Below are 17,849 nucleotides of genomic sequence, written 5' to 3' on the forward strand. Positions count from 1 at the left end.
CATTTAACTTTCTATAGTCAACCATAATCTGAAAATATGGAGTGGAATATTCCAGAAGTAAACGACGCCTACATTTTAAACAACCTTACAGTGTATTGTGGTGTAATTACAGTGTGTTGTTATGATTGTTCTATTTTATTATTGGTTATTACTGTTAATCAGTTACTATGACAGATTTAGAAACTAAGCCTTAGCATAGCTAGCTATGCATTTATAAGAGAGGTACAGTATTCATAGGGTTTGTCACTATTGAAATTTCAGACAGCCACTGGGGACTGCCACGTATCCCTGTCAGGCGAACAGGACTACTTCCTGCTGGCTGGGTGGCTTAAATAACAGACATCTATCTAACAAAGATCTGGCAGCTAGAAACCCCCAATCCAGTCGCGGCAATGCTGGGCTGTAGTGAAGACTTCTTCCTTGGTGGTGAGAGGCCATCTTCTCACTGTTTCACAGCCTGGCTCTACTTCTGCACCAGTGAACAAGGAGAAAGTATGTGGGGCCTCAGTATGTGCGTAGACCCCAATGTTATAGAAACAGGGCCCCAGCTCATGCCTGCACCTAGCCTTAACTACTTCCATTGAGGTCTGCCTCCAAATAGAGACATTATGGGGTTTGGGGCTCCAAAACATTAATTTGGGGATATCTGTCCCCCGCTACCCAGTCCATAACTCAAGGTACCAGTGGTTCACGTTGCTTCAGTGAACAGTCAAAAGCCTCAGCAGCCCCTCTCCATGGTATGCCACTGGCTTTGTGTCTTATTTCGTGTTTCTCTCTGAAGGAACCATGTTCTGCTGTTGGACAAGTCAAGTCTACTTGGCTTCAGGAAGGGAAAGAAGTCTAGGGAGTGTTAGAGGTAGCCACGGCTGAGACTGGAACGGGATAAGCATGAAGGACAAGTGTGGACTACTGGGAAGGGCTGGGATAGGAGAGGCTCTTGCCTTAGGCACCAAAAAAGAAAAAGTAGTCAGAAAACAAGGTAAATGGTATGCTAGTGTGATACCTTAAAATATTAGAATTCATGCAGAAAAAAAAAAAATGAAACCATGTTGGGCAAAATGTCAAGAGTTTAGAAAACCAGGTCAGTTCCCTGCCCTTTCTTTTGGCTCTATACTATGGAGGAAATGGAGACACTGAGTGGAGGTAGCCTCTCTGACACAGGCTCTTTATGCAGAACAATGACCCTGAAGTATTTTTATCTGGAAGGAAAAGTACTTTTATTAGGAGTCTTATCAATACTAACTACTTCCAATGTCACTGTGGTTCCCCACTGGAGTGGAGAGGCAGTCTCCAGGATAACGGGGCACAGCACCACTGTTTCACACCTTCCCTGAGGACTCACAGCCAACTTGGTTCTAATTATGCTTGCAGATTGTTAGAGTGGACCCACAAGGGCACAGTACACAGAGCTCCCAGAGAGGATGGAGAATTCACAAAGCCCCTGCTGACGGCTTTCAGTTTCCTGTAAAGTTGTGAATAAATGGTAGGCTGGCATGGTGAGCTGGTAGTGGCTGTGGACACCCACATGCCTTATTCCCATGCCTCAGGGTCAACAGCACATCTTAATGCCTTGCATGGAATTGGGTCTCTGGGAGTGTTTAGTGTGAAGAGATACCAAGCTGCCCAGGTGCCTCCTGAAGGGCTAGTTTGTTATCAAATGCTCTCGAGAAGGAACGAGGCTTGTACCATGCCCATGGAAATGGTGATGGGCAACGGAACCAGGCAGAAGTCTAGACGTTGAAAAAACGCCTTACTGACTCTTCTTTGTCTCACTTATTTTTGTCCCATCCCAGCTGGTGTTCCTGGTACTCAACGTGACCCACCTCTGTTTCCAGCTCTGGGGAATGGCCACCAAGGGGGTCCTCAGCTACTGGAGAAAACTGAGACACTGGCTGGAGGTAGCCTCTCTGATATAGTCTCTTTACGTGGAACAATGACACTAAAGTTTTTGTTTTTTTTTTTTGTTTTTTTTTTTTTTTGAGCTGAGGATCGAACCCAAGGCCTTGCACTTGCTAGGCAAGCGCTCTACCACTGAACTAAATCCCCAGCCCAGACACTAAAGTATTTTTATCTGAAAGGAAAAATCCTTTTATCAGGAAGTCTTATGGGTACTAATTCCAACCTCACTCACTGTGGTTCTCCACCGTAGTGTAGAGGCAGAATAGCATTCGAAATCAGGTTTCCTTGGCATCTGATGGTGGTAGTGGTGTGTGTGTGTGTGTGTGTGTGTGTGTGTGTGTGTGTGTGTGTGTGTGTGTGTGTTTATGTGTGTTTCGGTATATAAACATGTGGAAGCCAGAGGCCAGCCCTGGGTGTCGTTTCTCAGATACCATCAATCTCTCTTTTTAAGGCAGTGTCTCTCACTGGCCTGGAAATCACCAGTTAGACTAGGCTAGCTGACTGGAGAGTCCAAGGAATCCACCCGTCTGTCTCTCGCACGTGGGGATTCCAAGCATGTGCCACGATGACTGGCATTTTCACATGGGCTCTGGAGATTGCACACATGTCCTCATGCCTACACTTTACCAACTGAGTCATCTCCTCAACCACCAATTTAATGTTTGACAGACAGCTTGTCACCAGAGGGTCTAGGATGCCCACTGAGTCCACCCTCAGCCGACTGAGGACCTTTCTCTCCTGTGTTGCAGCTCTCTATGGTTTGGGTAGCCCTGGCCTACTATGTAGCCTCTGGTCACCTCACTACCCTTGCTGAGAACATCACTGACCAGTTCCACAAAGGATTTCATCAGATGTATGTGGACCTAAGTCTGATGGTGTCATGGAATCAGGTACGATAGGGGATTTGAGGGTACCCGAAAGAAGCCATAACCGATGTTGCTCAACGACATCTATCATACAAGGACATCTGTCATAGAAGGTTCGGTGAGATGGGTTTGTTCTGTTGGATGGTAATGCTGTGAGCTCACAGACGGTGGCACTAGAAGCAGTGAGGGATATGGATAACTTCACATGTGCCCACCAGCTGGGCATCCATGCATGCTGTGTAGAGCAGAACTCAAGAGCCAGGGATGCCAATGTACTTGCAGTAGCATGAGGAAGCAGGTGTCAGTCAACACAGCCTACAGTAAGGAGGCTAGCTCTAACATGCTTAGATACATCACACCTGTCTTCCCCTTCCATCTGGCGATGGTCTTAGGTGCAGGCATTTTCTATAAGTGATGACTCTGAGACTCAGAAAAAGACTTGAGGTCATGAAGGGGAGAAATACCACCTCTAAGTCCCTGTATCACTCTCTCCTAGACTTCCATCTGTAGAATGGGACCTCTACCAAGAAGACCAAGTAGACTATGCAGGAAGGGCCCCATAAGTCCCTGGAAGGAGACCTGTAGGTCAGGGGATCCTATCACAACCAGCCAGGCTCCCCAGAGGTTCACTGCTTCATGCCACAGTGGATATATGCAAACTGAATCTATTATTCCTCTCTTACTCTGGTAAAGCCACAGCTAACACCTCTACCTACCCACAGATTCTCTAAGTCTTTTTTCTACCTACCTTGAGGGTTGTCAATGCCCCAGGGCCATCCTGTACCTAGAGTACCTTCACACCCTGGACAAGATGCTCCCAGAACAACCTGAAAATTGGGGGAACTGGTTTTCCTCTAACCTCAGTGCTCCCAGCTCCACCTCTTCTCTGGCTCTTCTTGTGATGAACCCTAGGCCCAGATTTCTTTTCTGCTGAGTGGGGAGCCTTTGAGGGAACAAGGATGGTGTTCTTCCTCCACCACAGCTCCAGCCTTCCTTTTCTGGATAAGTGGTACCACTGTTGTCCCAGTCTCCTCGGAGGGTATATCAACTTCCACCCATCTTCTCTTCTCCACCTTCTCACCATCTATACTCCCGGTAAACCTTGGAGCAGAAGAAACACAGTGTTCCCAAGACAACTGCTACAGCTGGGGAAACTGAGGCCCAGAGGGTATCAGGACCTTCCTATAGCCAGAGTGGCCCAGCTGTGGAAACACCAGAGACTCATCAGCCTGGGGGCCGTGTGTTGAAGGATCCCAAGCAGAGGACAATCTGGGTTTCTTCCTGGAGGACAAGAATACAAATCATCTTCACTTTGCAGATGTCACTAGTCCTGTGACTTTATGAGCTACCCCACAACCATGGCTATGCATCAGCCTGGATCACAACTCCCAGGCTAAGAAGAGAGCCCTTACATGAGGGAAACCCTGAAGCTACACTTCCTACGCCTGAGTGTTTAGCTCCATAAGCACTCATGAGTTCCAAGGCTAGGCACAAACCAGGTAGACATCATCTTCACATCATGAGCAGCTGGAACTCCCTTACTGTGCCTGTCTCCTCCACTTCCTGCTCATCACCCCCATGGTGCTGTGCAACCCATGCTTTGTGCACATTGCTGATCCTAGCAGGGACTCGTTGCATGGAGAGCACCGTAGGCCATCTCTGTGCTAAGCACCAGGAGCAGGATTCCAGACACTTCTGCATCTTGGATTATAATTTCTGCAACTTGTAGGAGCCTAGCATGCTAATCACAAAAGTCGGGAAAATCATCTTCTTTTTATCCACACAAGACAGGAAGCTCTATTTCTTTCTGTCCTAAAACAGGAAGTCTTAAAACACATTAGCCTGACACCTCATGGCTCCCCCAGCATACAGAACCCCAGGATGCTGTGAGTAATGTTTTTCCCCACAGTAGTGAGCAGCTCAGGCTACTCCAAGCGCCTTCTCTTTGTTTTAGGATGTTTTGTTCTCAGTCTCAGTTATTCTGTGAAATATGTAAAGTTAAAGAAGAGCTGGGTCAGCCACAGCCACCCTAGGACCTCCTTGCAAGCACTTAGCATCTACTGAGCTGTGTTGTGGTACAGTATGATGTGGTTGTCTGTCACACACCAAGAGGCCAGAAGCTCCAGGAAGGAAGTTTAGCAGCTTGTTCACGACTGCTCCCCAGCAGCAACATGGGACCAGATGATGACTCTCTGTTCCACTGTTGGCCTCACTGTCTCATCACTGGCGGGCTTTCTGGTCTACCTTTCCTGTGTGTCTGTATTCATCAGCACTTTTTCTAACAGGGGGGTTCAGCTCACTTTCTGTCTGTTTTACCCCACAACCACAGCTATGCATCAGCCTGGATCCCAACTCCATCATAGTCTGGAGTTCCTTTCCTGAAACACTTTGTAGGATGCTCTTCTCACTGGTGTGGGCAGAGCAGCTCTTTGAGAAGTGTAGTGAGGAGAAACAGGAGTCTGTCAGGACACTCTGAGTACTGGGCCTCCGAAATGGCTTCCCCTTTCACACCCTTCTTCCCTCATAGTGTGCTATCTTTCTAGTCATGTTTGCTGTTGCCAAAATCTTGCCTGGCATGACTCCCTCTTCCCTGGGGATTCTATTACAGCCCGGTGTCAATTTCTGGGCCTTCACTTAGCTCTTGAGTAAGAGCTGACCTGGTAAAGCTTCATCCTGCTCCACACTCACATCAGCATTCTGGCCCTGCATCATTTGTCCCATCACCAGGAAATTATTCATTTTCACCACCCAATGCCCAGGGAATAGCTCAAGCTGACCAGAGCTGAGTGCCTCTAACTCTCTTCTCCACAGGGCTTAGCTTGACGAACTGTAAAGGAGTTTATAAATTTGATGTGCAAATATTTCCATTTTATTCCGAATATACATTATTTTACATGTTTTGATCTCAATAAAACACTTAGTAAGTATGTCTGCTTATTATCACCTGTTAAATTGCAGCTACCAGGAAATTTGCAGTTCTGCCCAGGTCTCACATTGTATTTCACCTACCCGGTGGGGGCTACAGTGTCAACTGTCTCCATTTTTTCCCAAGCACAACCATGTCTTACCGTCTTGAAGGGAGCATGGCTGTGCCAAGCATATTTCACATAACCACATACTATCTAGTGAAACAGGTAATGGTAGCCTATCCACACCACAAATGACCCCACCCATACTCCAAGAGGATGAGCATCACAGTCCAGTCAGAAGCAGCAGTGGAAACAGCCTCTGGTCTTGGAGCCAGTCACCTGAGAAGTGAACTGTGACGTATGTATGGGAGGCCTTCAGAGCACTTTGGCACGGTCTGAGTCCAGATGTCCTTGGTAGCTGCAGCCTGTGGCCTTAGCCTCAGCTTTTCTTTAACTCTGTGAGTGGGCCACACTTCTTCAAGTTTTAAATATGATAAGACCATGGTACAAAACTTAAGGGGTTTTCTAAGATGAGAGAGAGAGGAAGAATATGCATGCATATCCCTCTTGGTACATGATAGCTATCCTATAAGTAAATATGATAATGAAAACAGTTAGGAAGGCTTTCTGGTATCCTTCCAATCAGATATAGGCAAGAAAGGGGTCCACAGAGAGACCATAGCTGTGCTCTCCAGTCTCATGGCCCTGACCCCTTGAGAGTATAGAGAATGAAGTATGGCCAGCTCAAATTGAGACGTACTCCAAATATAAAATACTTGTTGAATTTCACAAATTTAATATGCAAACGTCCCCACTTGTGCTGAATGCACGTGTTATTTTACATGTTGGTCTAAATAAAATGCAAAGTAAATCACCGTGCTTATTTTCACCTGTTAAATTGCAGCTACCAGGAAGTGTGCAGCTCTACCCAGGTCTTACATTGTAGGTCTCCTATCCAGTACTGGCTATGCTGTCAATCATCCCTGTTTTTCCCAGGCATAGCTGAGTCTTACTGATTTGAAGGGGCCACAGGTGTGCCAGCCTCTCACAGCTTCCCTGGGCCTCAGTTGTCAGAGGTGGCTGCTGGTTATTTCCCAAGCAAACTGAAAACCTTGATCCTTTGCTCCCATGGAGTTCTAGCATGCAGCATTCCTCTCTTTCTCTTGGGGAAAGTAGATGAGGCCATGTACTGAAGGCCTTTCCCAGCGAGTCTTAGGCAGATGCACCGCTTCTGAGTGACCCAGGAGTTATGGGTACCTGTGTTGGACCTGGACTCTGAGTGTGCCCCTGGCTCATCCTGCTGTGTCTTTTGTCCCATCACTGTGTTTATGTGAGCCATAGACTACAAAGCTATAATGTGGGGACCCTCCTATTTATCACAGGATTAAATTTTCACTATCTTCAAGGAAAGCATTGCTAACATGTTACATGATGAGGCAGCATCCTATCGCTGCTGCCACGGCCGTTTCCTTACAGCACAGTGGACTGAAGCTCTGAGGTGAACCAGCCAGACATGCTCTGCTGTCTCTACCAGCCTGGCCCTCCTGAAGATGTCTTACAGTGTGTCCTGACTCCTGCTTCTGACTTGTGTTCCTCTGTAGATACTGACACTTGGTGTCCCTGAAAGACCTGGTGTCTCTGGGAGACCTGTGGTCTAGACAACTCCATAAATGGACATGTGTCTCAGCATAGCTCACAGGTGTATGCCTGTGCCTACACCTCCTTGTTATTATTGGCAGGACACACTGACCCACTGTGTTCTTCCCTTAGAGGGCAAGATGGCTCCGGGGAATCCTCCTGTTCCTCTGGATGTTGAAATGTGTTCACCTCCTCGGCTTCCTGAGCACCATGGCATCCTTCTCAGCAGGGACACATTCGTCTCTCTCCAGAGCCTTTGCACCAGCAGTAAGAATTCTCTCCCCTTCTCCAGTGATTTCCTTAGCCAACTAGCACATTGGTTCACCCTAGTCAGGGAATAGCAAACTTCTCACAGGGTGACACACCATCCAGAATTCTAGCCACCGAATCCATTATGGTGGGGTTTAGATAAGGGGGTATTAGTGTTATAATTGCGTTTGTGACAGCAATAGCCATGATTTATTAAACACTGGCTTTGTGTTACACTTTCCCACAGCATATTATGGTTATTTCCTGTGGTTATCACCACATACAGATCTCTCCCTAAGTGTCAGGAATGCTGTGGAAGGCCTCTTGTATGTGAACATGCTTAATGATCACAATGGACTGCGGGTAGGGAAGGTGGTTTTCTCAGATGATGGAGCAAGAAGCTGAGAAAAGGGATGACATTGGCCTTGGGACTGTAACTTTCAGGAGCTTCAATAGCCACATGCTGCTTCTCCCCTCATCTGTCACCCAAGCCCTGCACACAGAGACTTCTCCTCTCACATGCCAGAACCCCCTTTGCATTATTTGCCTCCCTTGAGGAACCACACAGCATCAGTAGAACACAGAAGTAAACCCCAGTCAGAACAAAAGAGCATCATGGGTAGATGGTGCTCAGCTGTTTGCATGGGTGCTTGGCAACACCTGAGCTCTGTGCCAGTACAGGGCAAGTCCGCCTGCAGGGATGGGACAAAAGTTCTGACTGGAGAGTGCAGGCCCAAACCAGGCCCAGAGTATAGCTTAGACCCTGATGGTGTTCCTGGCTGCTGGTCCTGAGCAGGTCCCAGTTGAGAAGGAGCTCACTTTAGCCCCATAGGCCTAGTGCAGCACAAGTTCCCACCTCTGCCACAGACAGCATTGCTATCAAACTTGAGACAACTGCTTGGCCAGGTGGCTACTGTGAGGACATTCTGGCTCTCAGAGCTCAGGGTTTACCCAGGCCCACAAGGACCCAAGCAAGAGTCTCCTGCTCCAGAGAATATGGACCTTGCTGGTCCTATGCTTGGAGGAACAGGCCAGCAAATGAGAGAAGAAGGAGTAGATCTCAGAATCTACAGCTACACTTAAAAGCCCAGGCTGCCCCTACCCAATCACAGATGTCACCAGAGGCCAGCTAATAAACCTTCCGGGAAACATATGGCTGATGTGTGCCCAAGAAGGTTGCTTGCCTTAGAAACGATATAGATCTACATAGTCCCTACCTAGCAATAAACTGTTATTGACACCATTTAGCATTATATAAAAGTGCTTTTATGTTAAGAAAATCTCAAGGTATAATAAATGATATCTAACAAATGTAGCAGCATTTGCTCTGTCCAAAGTGTGTGTGTGTGTTGTGGGTGAGTCAGGGCCCTCATCTCGACTTGCTGAGATGTACTTTGTGTTTGTGGTTGTTGGCTTGCCTGCTTTGCTTGTTGCATTTAAAAAATTGTTTGTATTTGTTGTTGTTTGTTTGTGGGGGAGGGCGTGTGCACAGAGGTCAGAGGACAGCTCCTGGGAGTGTTCTCTGTTCTCTCATCATGTGGGTTCATCAGGCTTGGCGATGTAAACCAGGGCACAGTGGAACCACTGAATCAGACCACTCTGTGGGTGGGAAGAAAGGTTTGTTTGGGGGAAATTCAAAACTGCTAAGGCTGTCTCTTGGGGGTCAGAGAGAATAGCAAAAGGTGGGGAGAGTCTTGCCAGTTTTACAAGGATTATCAGTGGGAGGGAGCATGTGAATGGAAACGGCCTGGAAGTTAGAGTTGGGAGGTGGTTTGTGGGGCAGAAGAGGTGGGGAGCTACCATGGGGACTATGTTCTATTCCAGATATGTGTTAACAGAGAACTAGATGCCCCTTTGCTGGAGGGAGTTGCTGGTTGGGGCTTTCTACTCGCAATCCTTCTGTTGACCTGAGTCCAGCGTGAGCTGACCCTAAACTGTCAGTTATGATACCGTCAGTGGCACTGGCATTTTAGGGCAGGAGGTCCCTTTACCCACTGGACAAAGTTGCCATCCCTTTTTTATTCTGTTTCAAGACCAGGCCTTATGTGACCTAGCCTGGTCTCAAACCCACTATACAGCCAATGAGAGCCCTGAATGCCTGATGCTCCTGCCTCCACCTCAGAGCACTGAGATTGCAGGCATGTCCCACCACGCTGAGCCTAGCTTTCTTCCTCCTCATTCCCACAGAGATGTGTGCCAAGCCACTTGAGTTGAGGGTATTCAATGAGTGCCAGGCAAGAGACAAGGAATTCTAAATGCAGGGCCGGGGAAACAAATGGAGGCCAGGGGTTCCTGAGATAGGTAGCAAGATGGTCTTCTGTCATCCAGACATCCCACCTGAGAAAGTGTGTCAGCCCTGGTGTTGGTTTCAGTAGAGAGTGTGACACAAACTCGGTGGTGATACTACAACTAAGACCCCAAGTCAAGTCCCTGTCTCTAACAGCCAGACCACAAGCTTACCAGAACCAGTTTGCCTCTACGTAGCCCTTCCCTATTCTTCTTAGTCATTGTCTTTACATAGCCCATGCTGGGTGCTAGACAAGTATAGGCCATCATAGTAGCAGTAGCCCCATATAGGAGTAGTCCAGTTACAGGCAAGATGCTCATGGCCAAAGATTGAAGGGGCAGGTCACTGGTAGCAGAGGTGGCCAAAAAGGGTGAGCCTCATTACGGCCAATCATCCATCATAGGCCCACATGGCTCATGTGCATGGACTGTGACCTGGCCAGAAGACAGTCTCCCAAACTTCAGTGGAGGAAGGATGGGGGTATGGAGCTTAACGAGCTCTGACAACAGAGAAGGGAGCACAGGACACTTTTCAGAACTACTGAGTGACTTGGAAGGTGTAGATAGAGGTAGAAATACAGAAAGAGACCTAAGAGGGGCAGGTCTGATGGAGGCTGGCCTCTTTGGGATGAGATCCTAAACCAGGAAGACGAGCTGCACACAAAATCCCCTTCTCCAAGCTTTTAACCATTTAAAGTCATTTAGAAGTCCCCAAATGGCCCTCTTTCTTAAAGAGAGTTGACGGGCCAGCATCCTGGGGTTTTCTCCCTGCAGCTGTTGGGGACCCTGTTGCTGGTGGCCCATTCCCACTTGTGCCAGTTCCTGCTCTCCACCGGGACGCCATCACCTAGCACCCCTACAGATGCATTTCCTGGGCTGCTGCTTCAGTTTCTGGGAAGAAGCCCGAAGGATGCACTGCACAATCATTTGGAGTCTGACCATCAAGCCGTGACTTGTTACTCTGGGGCCCTCTTTCTGCTGGCGGCAACGCTGTGTTTCGGAATGGTATGTAGATCCCCCGATGCATCCTAGACCTTACAGTCAAAGTTTATAAAGGTCTCATCTGTTATCAGGATAAAATGATCTCTGTCCACATAGACAGGCAAGTCCAAACTGCCCTGGCCAGATCTCATGGGAATATAAGATAAACCCTCCCCCCGGATCTATCTGATCTGCCCTTCGAGGGGGAGCTCTCCCTTCACTGAGAACAGTCCAGCAAGACCACAGCTACTCCTCCTCAGGACACTGCCTTCCTGTTCCCCTACTTACTGACTTACATCTCTTCTCACCCTCGACTTGATCTCAGGCTGCTTCTACTGAATCCCTCCTGTGTACACCCTATTCTTTTTTTTTTTTTTTTTTTTTGTTTGTTTGTTTGTTTTTTGTTTTTCGAGACAGGTTTTCTCAGTGAAACAGTCCTGGCTAACCTGGAACTCATTCTGTAGACCAGGCTGGCCTCGAACTCACAGAGATCTGCCTGCCTCTGCCTCCTGAGGGCTGGGATTAAAGGCGTGCACCACCACCGCCCGGCCCACCCTACTCATTTTTAAAAGATGGTGTTCAGTGTGACACTTTCACAAACACGGTCCCAGCCAGCTGGTTCTCCCCTTAAACTCTAAGCAGACCTCATCAAGTCAGGGGCCTAGGTAGTCCTTTCTGTCTCCCTTTTAATTCTAGCCATGTTCAAAGGCAGCCATAACAAGAACTCTACCTTCCCAGGGTAGTTCCTGGCGCATGGTGAAGCTCAATACAAGTTAAAGGAATTGGTCATTGCTTTCTCAATGACTTCAAATTCTTTGTTTCATAAGATGTTCTCATTAATAGTTTAATAGTAATAAGTGGCTACATATGCCCATACCCTGACAGCACTCAGACTGGTGCTCTTAGCTCCTTTCAATGGTCCACATTCCCTGCTCACTGCTTTCCATTCATCCATCCATCCTTCATTCCTTCTTTCATCCTAACCACTTACCTGTTGTAGAATATTAGTTAAAGATGTGTTACATTTGTTTATGTGGTGGAATATTTGTTTAATGATGCAAAGATGTGTTGCATTCTTTTATGTTGCATTTGTTTAACTCTGTGAAGCTGTGTTACTTTGCCTGTCTAAAACACATGATTGGTCTAATAAAAAGCTGAATGGCCAATAGCGAGGCAGGAGAATGGATAGGTGGGGCTGGCAGGAAAAGAGAATAAATAGGAGGAGAAATCTGGAAAGAGAAGATCAAGGAACAAGAAAGGAAGGAGAGGAAAACACCAGGGGACAGCCACCAGCTACACAGCAAGCCACGGAGTAAGAAGTAAAGAAAAAGTATATAGAATAGAGAAATATAAAAGCCCAGAGGCAAAAGGTAGATGGGATAGTTTAAGAAAAGCTGGCTAGAAACAAGCCAAGCTAAAACCAGGCATGCATAAGCAAGAATAAGCCTCCATGTATATTTATTTGGGAGCTGGGTTGTAGGTTTCCCAAAGAGTAAAAGAGCAAAACAAAACAACATTTACCCTCCCAGCCAACTATTTATCATTACCTAGCTACCCGTCATCCATCTGTTGACCCACTAATACATTCACTGGCCCACTCATTTAACTAACTCTCTTTCCATCCATCCATTTTAAGTATGGAATGAGAAGTACCAATAAGAATGTGTGTGTGTAGCCAGGCGGTGGTGGTGCACGCCTTTAATCCCAGCACTCGGGAGGCAGAGGCAGGCGGATCTCTGTGAGTTCGAGGCCAGCCTGGGCTACCAAGTGAGTCCCAGGAAAGGCGCAAAGCTATACAGAGAAACCCTGTCTCGAAAAACCAAAAAAAAAAAAAAAAGAATGTGTGTGTGTGTGTGTGTGTGTGTGTGTGTGTGTGTGTGTGTGTGTGTGTATGCTTGCCTTTGGAGGCCAGAGGATACCTTTGATGTCATTTCTCACAAACTACCTTTAAAAAAAAAAAACAACTCTTAAGCTAAAGCCCCTCATTGGGCTGGAACCCACCAAGGAAGCTATACTGGCTAGCCAGTAAAATCTAGGAATTCACTATCTTTTGCTTCTAAGCATTAGAATTAAAACCGTGTATCACCATGCCCAGTTTTGGCTTGGTTTGGTTTGGTTTTTCAAGGCGGGATTTATCTGTGTAGCCCTAGCTGTCCTGGAACTCATTCTGAGAGGAGGCTGGCCTTGAACTCAGAGATCTGCCTGCCTCTGCCTCCTGAGTACCAGGATTAAACACCTGCACCACCACACCCAGCTTCTTTTGTTGTTTAACATGACTTCCGTGGTTTAAAGTCGGCCCTCAGACATGCAGATATATGTGCCCATCTGTCAGCTGTCTATGCTCCAGCTCTTGGTGTCCCCACACAGTTCTGCCAGGGGTTGAAGGGATTCAAGGGATGATCAAGATCAAAGTTATGCCCATGAGAGACAACAACACACGGAGACATTTTTTGAGAGATGTTTTGACTTATTTCCACATAACAGAAGCCCCTTACATTGTAGGGAACCCCCCCCCCCAACACACACAGGCTATAGCAGAGTCAGGTGATGGAAATCTAGGAGAGAGGGAAGGGGGGTCTTCGGGAGGGGTACTGACATGTTCAGAGGGTGTGGCTCAGCAGCAGTAGTGGGAAGGAGGCTCTGGGTCAGTGAGTTTGTAAGCTTGGGCTTCTGGGGCCTGTCAGTACAGCTTCTCTATTTCAATGGACATCACCACGTGAGGTTCTCCAGGGCGTCCAAAGCAGACAGACTCCAAATGGCTAAAAATTTTGCTTGTTTGAGCTATTTTCCAAAATAAATGGGACGTGAACTAACATGTTTCAGTCAGCAGTGAGGAAATAAATAACCTAGGGACTCATATCCAGGGCACAGTGTTGGCTCGTCTTTTTAGCACACATGAGGAGGACGCAGCAGCCTGCTGAGTCTTTGATTCCTTCCTGCCTCTCAGACACAGACCCACACTCCAGCTGAGATGCTGTGTCATACACAGGAACACCACCGTGAGACAATACCAGCGTGCTTCATAGTAAGATACATTTTCACTGCCGAGCTCAAACTGTAGTTCCACGCGTGAGTGCTGTTTCCATAATTTTGTTTTGTCAAGCTTCCTGAGAAGTCCTTAAGCAGCAACGGCAGATGTAATATTCACATCATAGTTTATCAAATTAGCAATCATTCCATAGCTTGATAACACAGAATTTCTCTCTCTCCTTTTTTTTTCTCTCTCTCTCCTCCAGCTGAGGGCTTCCCTCCTGACTTTTTTCCGAAAAAGAAAGTCTTTTCATAGAAAATCTCTCGTGACACTTAACAATGTTGCTGTTTATGCCTGGCACAAAGTCCTCACCCTTCTGGGGCTGGAAACAACAACTCTGGAAGAGACTGAGGTGGCTGCGGACCATGTAAGCTGGGGGACCTTGGAGCAGTGAGCAGTGCCCCAGGAAGGCTTGCTTTCTGCAATGAGAGCACCATGGTGATTCTGTGCCAGCTATTACTACAAAGGCTCAAAATTAGTTCTCAGCCCTAGTGAATCTCACAGAATCTTCCCTTGAAACACTAAAGAACTCACAGGGTTGGCAGTCTCCGTCACTGCTTTCTACATCTCTATAATCATCCTATACAGTTGAGAAGGTAGAGTCTCCGGTTTTTCTTGAGTTACCCGCTTGCTTCTGGCACTTGCTGTCAGACCAAAACTTCTCCCCAAACCATGGAGTCCTTGGCACTTTGGGTTGGGCACTCCAGACACTAATGCAAACAAGTCAAACCTAGGTATTTTCACAGTGAATTCTCAGCTGTCATCCATGACTGCTGTTTATATAGCATTCCGTGCAGTCCTGAGGCCGACAGAAGCAGTCACTGCACTGTGTTTGGATAGGGCTTACTGCCCGTCATGTGCCCATGATTGCCTTCAGATTCATTCAGTGGTTCTTTGTCAAAGCACTGTTAGCTGTAACACTTATGAATGAAGCAGTGTGTGCACACCAGAAATGAAGGAACCAAGACAGACAGAGAGAAACAGGACCAGCACCCGGGTCTTCTAACTTCTGTGTCCAAGGTATTTTAAGGCATAATGAAAATTTTCTTAAGTTGACATCACTAAATAATTCACATAAAGAGGGAAAAAGAAAAACATTGCATTCTTGTATTCATTTATTAATCTAGTTTTCTTCCCTTCAGAATTATTACCTGGATGAATTTTCCAGCCTATTGGATGAACTTCTGGTGAAGATTGATGGTTTGTCTGACAGCCTAGAGCTTTCTATCCTAGAAAAACACTGGAAGAGGACAGGGGAGTCAATGGCGGTGGATAGTCCTTCAGTTGGCAATTCAGTGTAACAAGATTCTGGGGTAAGACTATGCAAATTATTTTCATTAACTTTCTACACAGCAGTTTTTATATTCCAAGGGTGGTTTGAAATCATGAGATGGATTTGTATAAGAAACCCTCTAAAAATAATATTAGTGGAAAGATGTGCTCTGGCCAGAATTGCTTAAATTATTTAAAATGTAAGGCAAGACTCCAAGTTTCCATGGTGCCGTGGATATCTATCTGCCCCATCATTTCCCATTACAATTGTAATCAATAAAGAGCCTGAGAAACAGAAATGGAAAGTGCATCTCCCGGAGATGAGGGATGTCTTTTAGCATAGAATGTGACTGGCAATTCTAAGAAGCCTGCTGAGTGCACTGAGGATTAGAACAGAGAGGGAAAGATGTTCGTGTGGATGCTGCCATATGCAAGAGCATGCACAGGGCTCCATATTAGCACATCTGGAGGTGCCAATCAAAGGAGAGGGCAAAGGAGCACACATCTAAAAAGCAATTGCCACAAAAAGACGACGATGGCAAGCAAGGTGTTCTCTCATGTAAAATAGCTCAGTGAAGAAAATCCTGCTTTGAAAGTGGAGTACAAAGCTAAGAAGAAAGAGCACAAAGATGAAATAAGAAAAGAATAAGTAGACAATGGAGAAAGAAGTTTCTCTATATCCACAGATGTAGAGAAATGCATTTCTATACACAGTGAAGAGAAGAATAGAAATCGATTTGCAAGAAAATAAGCAAAGGATGAGGGTCTGAGAAAACAGTGAAAGGAATTTTGAAAAAAGTTAAAATTATTTTAGGAATAATAATGGACAGAGAAATCTGAAAGAGAGCTGTAAGTCAGGGGAGGATAAAGATCTAGGTCTATACAGATATTTCTCCACTGACAATGGGGCTACATCCTAAAAATCCCACTGGAACTTGAAATATGGGGCACAGAAAGGCATTTGATTCACCAGGACTGCTGAATGGCAGAATTAGCAACATATTATGGCACAGGACCAGGTCCCACTAGACCAGTCAGGATCTGCAATTCTGGGTATAGTCTCTACAGAGTACACCATCATTTCTGAAAAGATCTATCATCTATCAATCATCTATCTATCTATCTTTCTTTCTTTCTTTCTTTTTTCCTTCCTTCCTTTCTTCTTTCTTTCTTTCTATCATCTATCTGTCTGTCTATCTCGATCCATCCATCCATCTATCATCTATTTTTATGTGTATGTGTGTTTATGTGCACTATGTGTGTGCTGGTGCCTGTGGAGACCAGGCACTATTAAATCAGTACTCACGCCAGGCAGCAGCGATGACGCACACCTTTAGTCCCAGCACTCGGGAGGCAGAGCCAGGCGGATCTCTGTGAGTTTGAGGCTTTGACAGTCAGATCCCCTGGAACGGTACTTACAGGCACGTGTGAGCCACTAAATGCTGGTGCTGAGAAATGAACCTGAATCCTTTGCAAGGATAGTACTACCTTTCTATCTTTGAACTCTGAACCATCACCTTAACACTGAAAAATTGTACTTTTTAATCATCGTAAGTCAGGGATTATCTGTATATCTAAAAAGGAATTCTATCCCAGGGTTTAAAAAAAAAGTGGGTTAAATCTGGAGTCAAACATAACAGAATTAGTTACTAGACTTAAAGTAAGATCATCATTCTATTGCTGTCTAGATGGCATCACTATCTGCTTCTACATGATTTAAAGCTTAAAAAGCTGCTCTGCTTTACTAATTATTATACTAATTATTAAAATGATTTAAAGGCTCATATCAGCAAATGTGGGACACATGAAAGGAAAAGTTTAATTTTTGAGAATAAGAAATACAGTGGTCAACTGCATGACAAACTTAAAAAGCAAGCAGGCGCATGTGTAGAATAAGCAGCTCCTACAACCTCTGTGACATGCAAAAACTGAAAAGTTCCTAACAGACCTTTGGAAGAAAGAGAACCATATGAATGTCTGTGCCATGAGACCTGAGGCTGAGAGAGCAGAACCAAGGCTGGTGTGCACTATTAAATCAGTACTCATGCCAGGCGGCAGCAATGGTGCACACCTTTAGTCCCAGCACTCGGGAGGCAGAGCCAGGCGGATCTCTGTGAGTTTGAGGCCAGCCTGGTCTACAGAGCGAGATCCAGGACAGGCACCAAAACTACACAGAGAAACCCTGTCTCGGGAAAAAAAAAAAAAAAATCAGTACTCACAGAGGCAGCTAACTGAGGAAACAGTCTACATTCCACCCGGTTCATCAGCAAGATTTACATGCACTCAGCAAAGCAGGAGGGCAGAAATCATAAACATGAAGCACAATTGAGCAAAGCCAACAGCAAGATAAAGTGATCCAGTGGAGACAAACTTGTAAGCCACCAGCTCTCCTACAGCTGAATACGATGGTGACAGTGAACGCCAACATATAAAATACAAAGGGGGAGTAGGAAACACATTGGGGAAACTGGGTGACAATAAAAACTCTGGGAGACAAACTGGCTGTCTGTAATCCAACACAGCTAAATTGACCAGAAAAGAGAGAAACGGAAGCAGAGTTTGCATGGCCACCCTCTGAAACCACCAGCCAGATGTGGAGCAACTGAAGTTCACACTCCTTCGAAAAGGCTAAGGCCAGAGTGCCTGCACACTGTTCTGCAACACACCAAAGGAAATCTTTCAAATGTCTTGTCCTGAAACAAGAAGTACATTGATTAA

At 46.1% G+C, this 17,849-nt stretch overlaps 1 protein-coding gene across 1 annotated transcript in view; it reads left to right on the forward strand.

Moving 5' to 3' along the window:
• The window catches only part of Pkd1l1 (polycystin 1 like 1, transient receptor potential channel interacting), a 108,318-nt gene extending 93,152 nt beyond the window's left edge, over positions 1–15,166 (forward strand). The window contains exons 45-51 of the mRNA XM_059275330.1: positions 1,794–1,898; positions 2,649–2,789; positions 7,445–7,623; positions 7,861–7,924; positions 10,622–10,852; positions 14,065–14,226; positions 15,002–15,166. Of these exons, the coding sequence (XP_059131313.1) occupies positions 1,794–1,898; positions 2,649–2,789; positions 7,445–7,623; positions 7,861–7,924; positions 10,622–10,852; positions 14,065–14,226; positions 15,002–15,160 (1,041 nt within the window). The 3' untranslated portion in view covers positions 15,161–15,166. The remainder of the gene's footprint in view (positions 1–1,793; positions 1,899–2,648; positions 2,790–7,444; positions 7,624–7,860; positions 7,925–10,621; positions 10,853–14,064; positions 14,227–15,001) is intronic.
• The last annotated feature ends 2,683 nt before the right edge of the window (positions 15,167–17,849 follow it).

This window comes from Peromyscus eremicus, chromosome 10, assembly GCF_949786415.1.
Source record: "Peromyscus eremicus chromosome 10, PerEre_H2_v1, whole genome shotgun sequence".
In the NCBI taxonomy this organism is placed as follows: Eukaryota; Metazoa; Chordata; class Mammalia; order Rodentia; family Cricetidae; genus Peromyscus; species Peromyscus eremicus.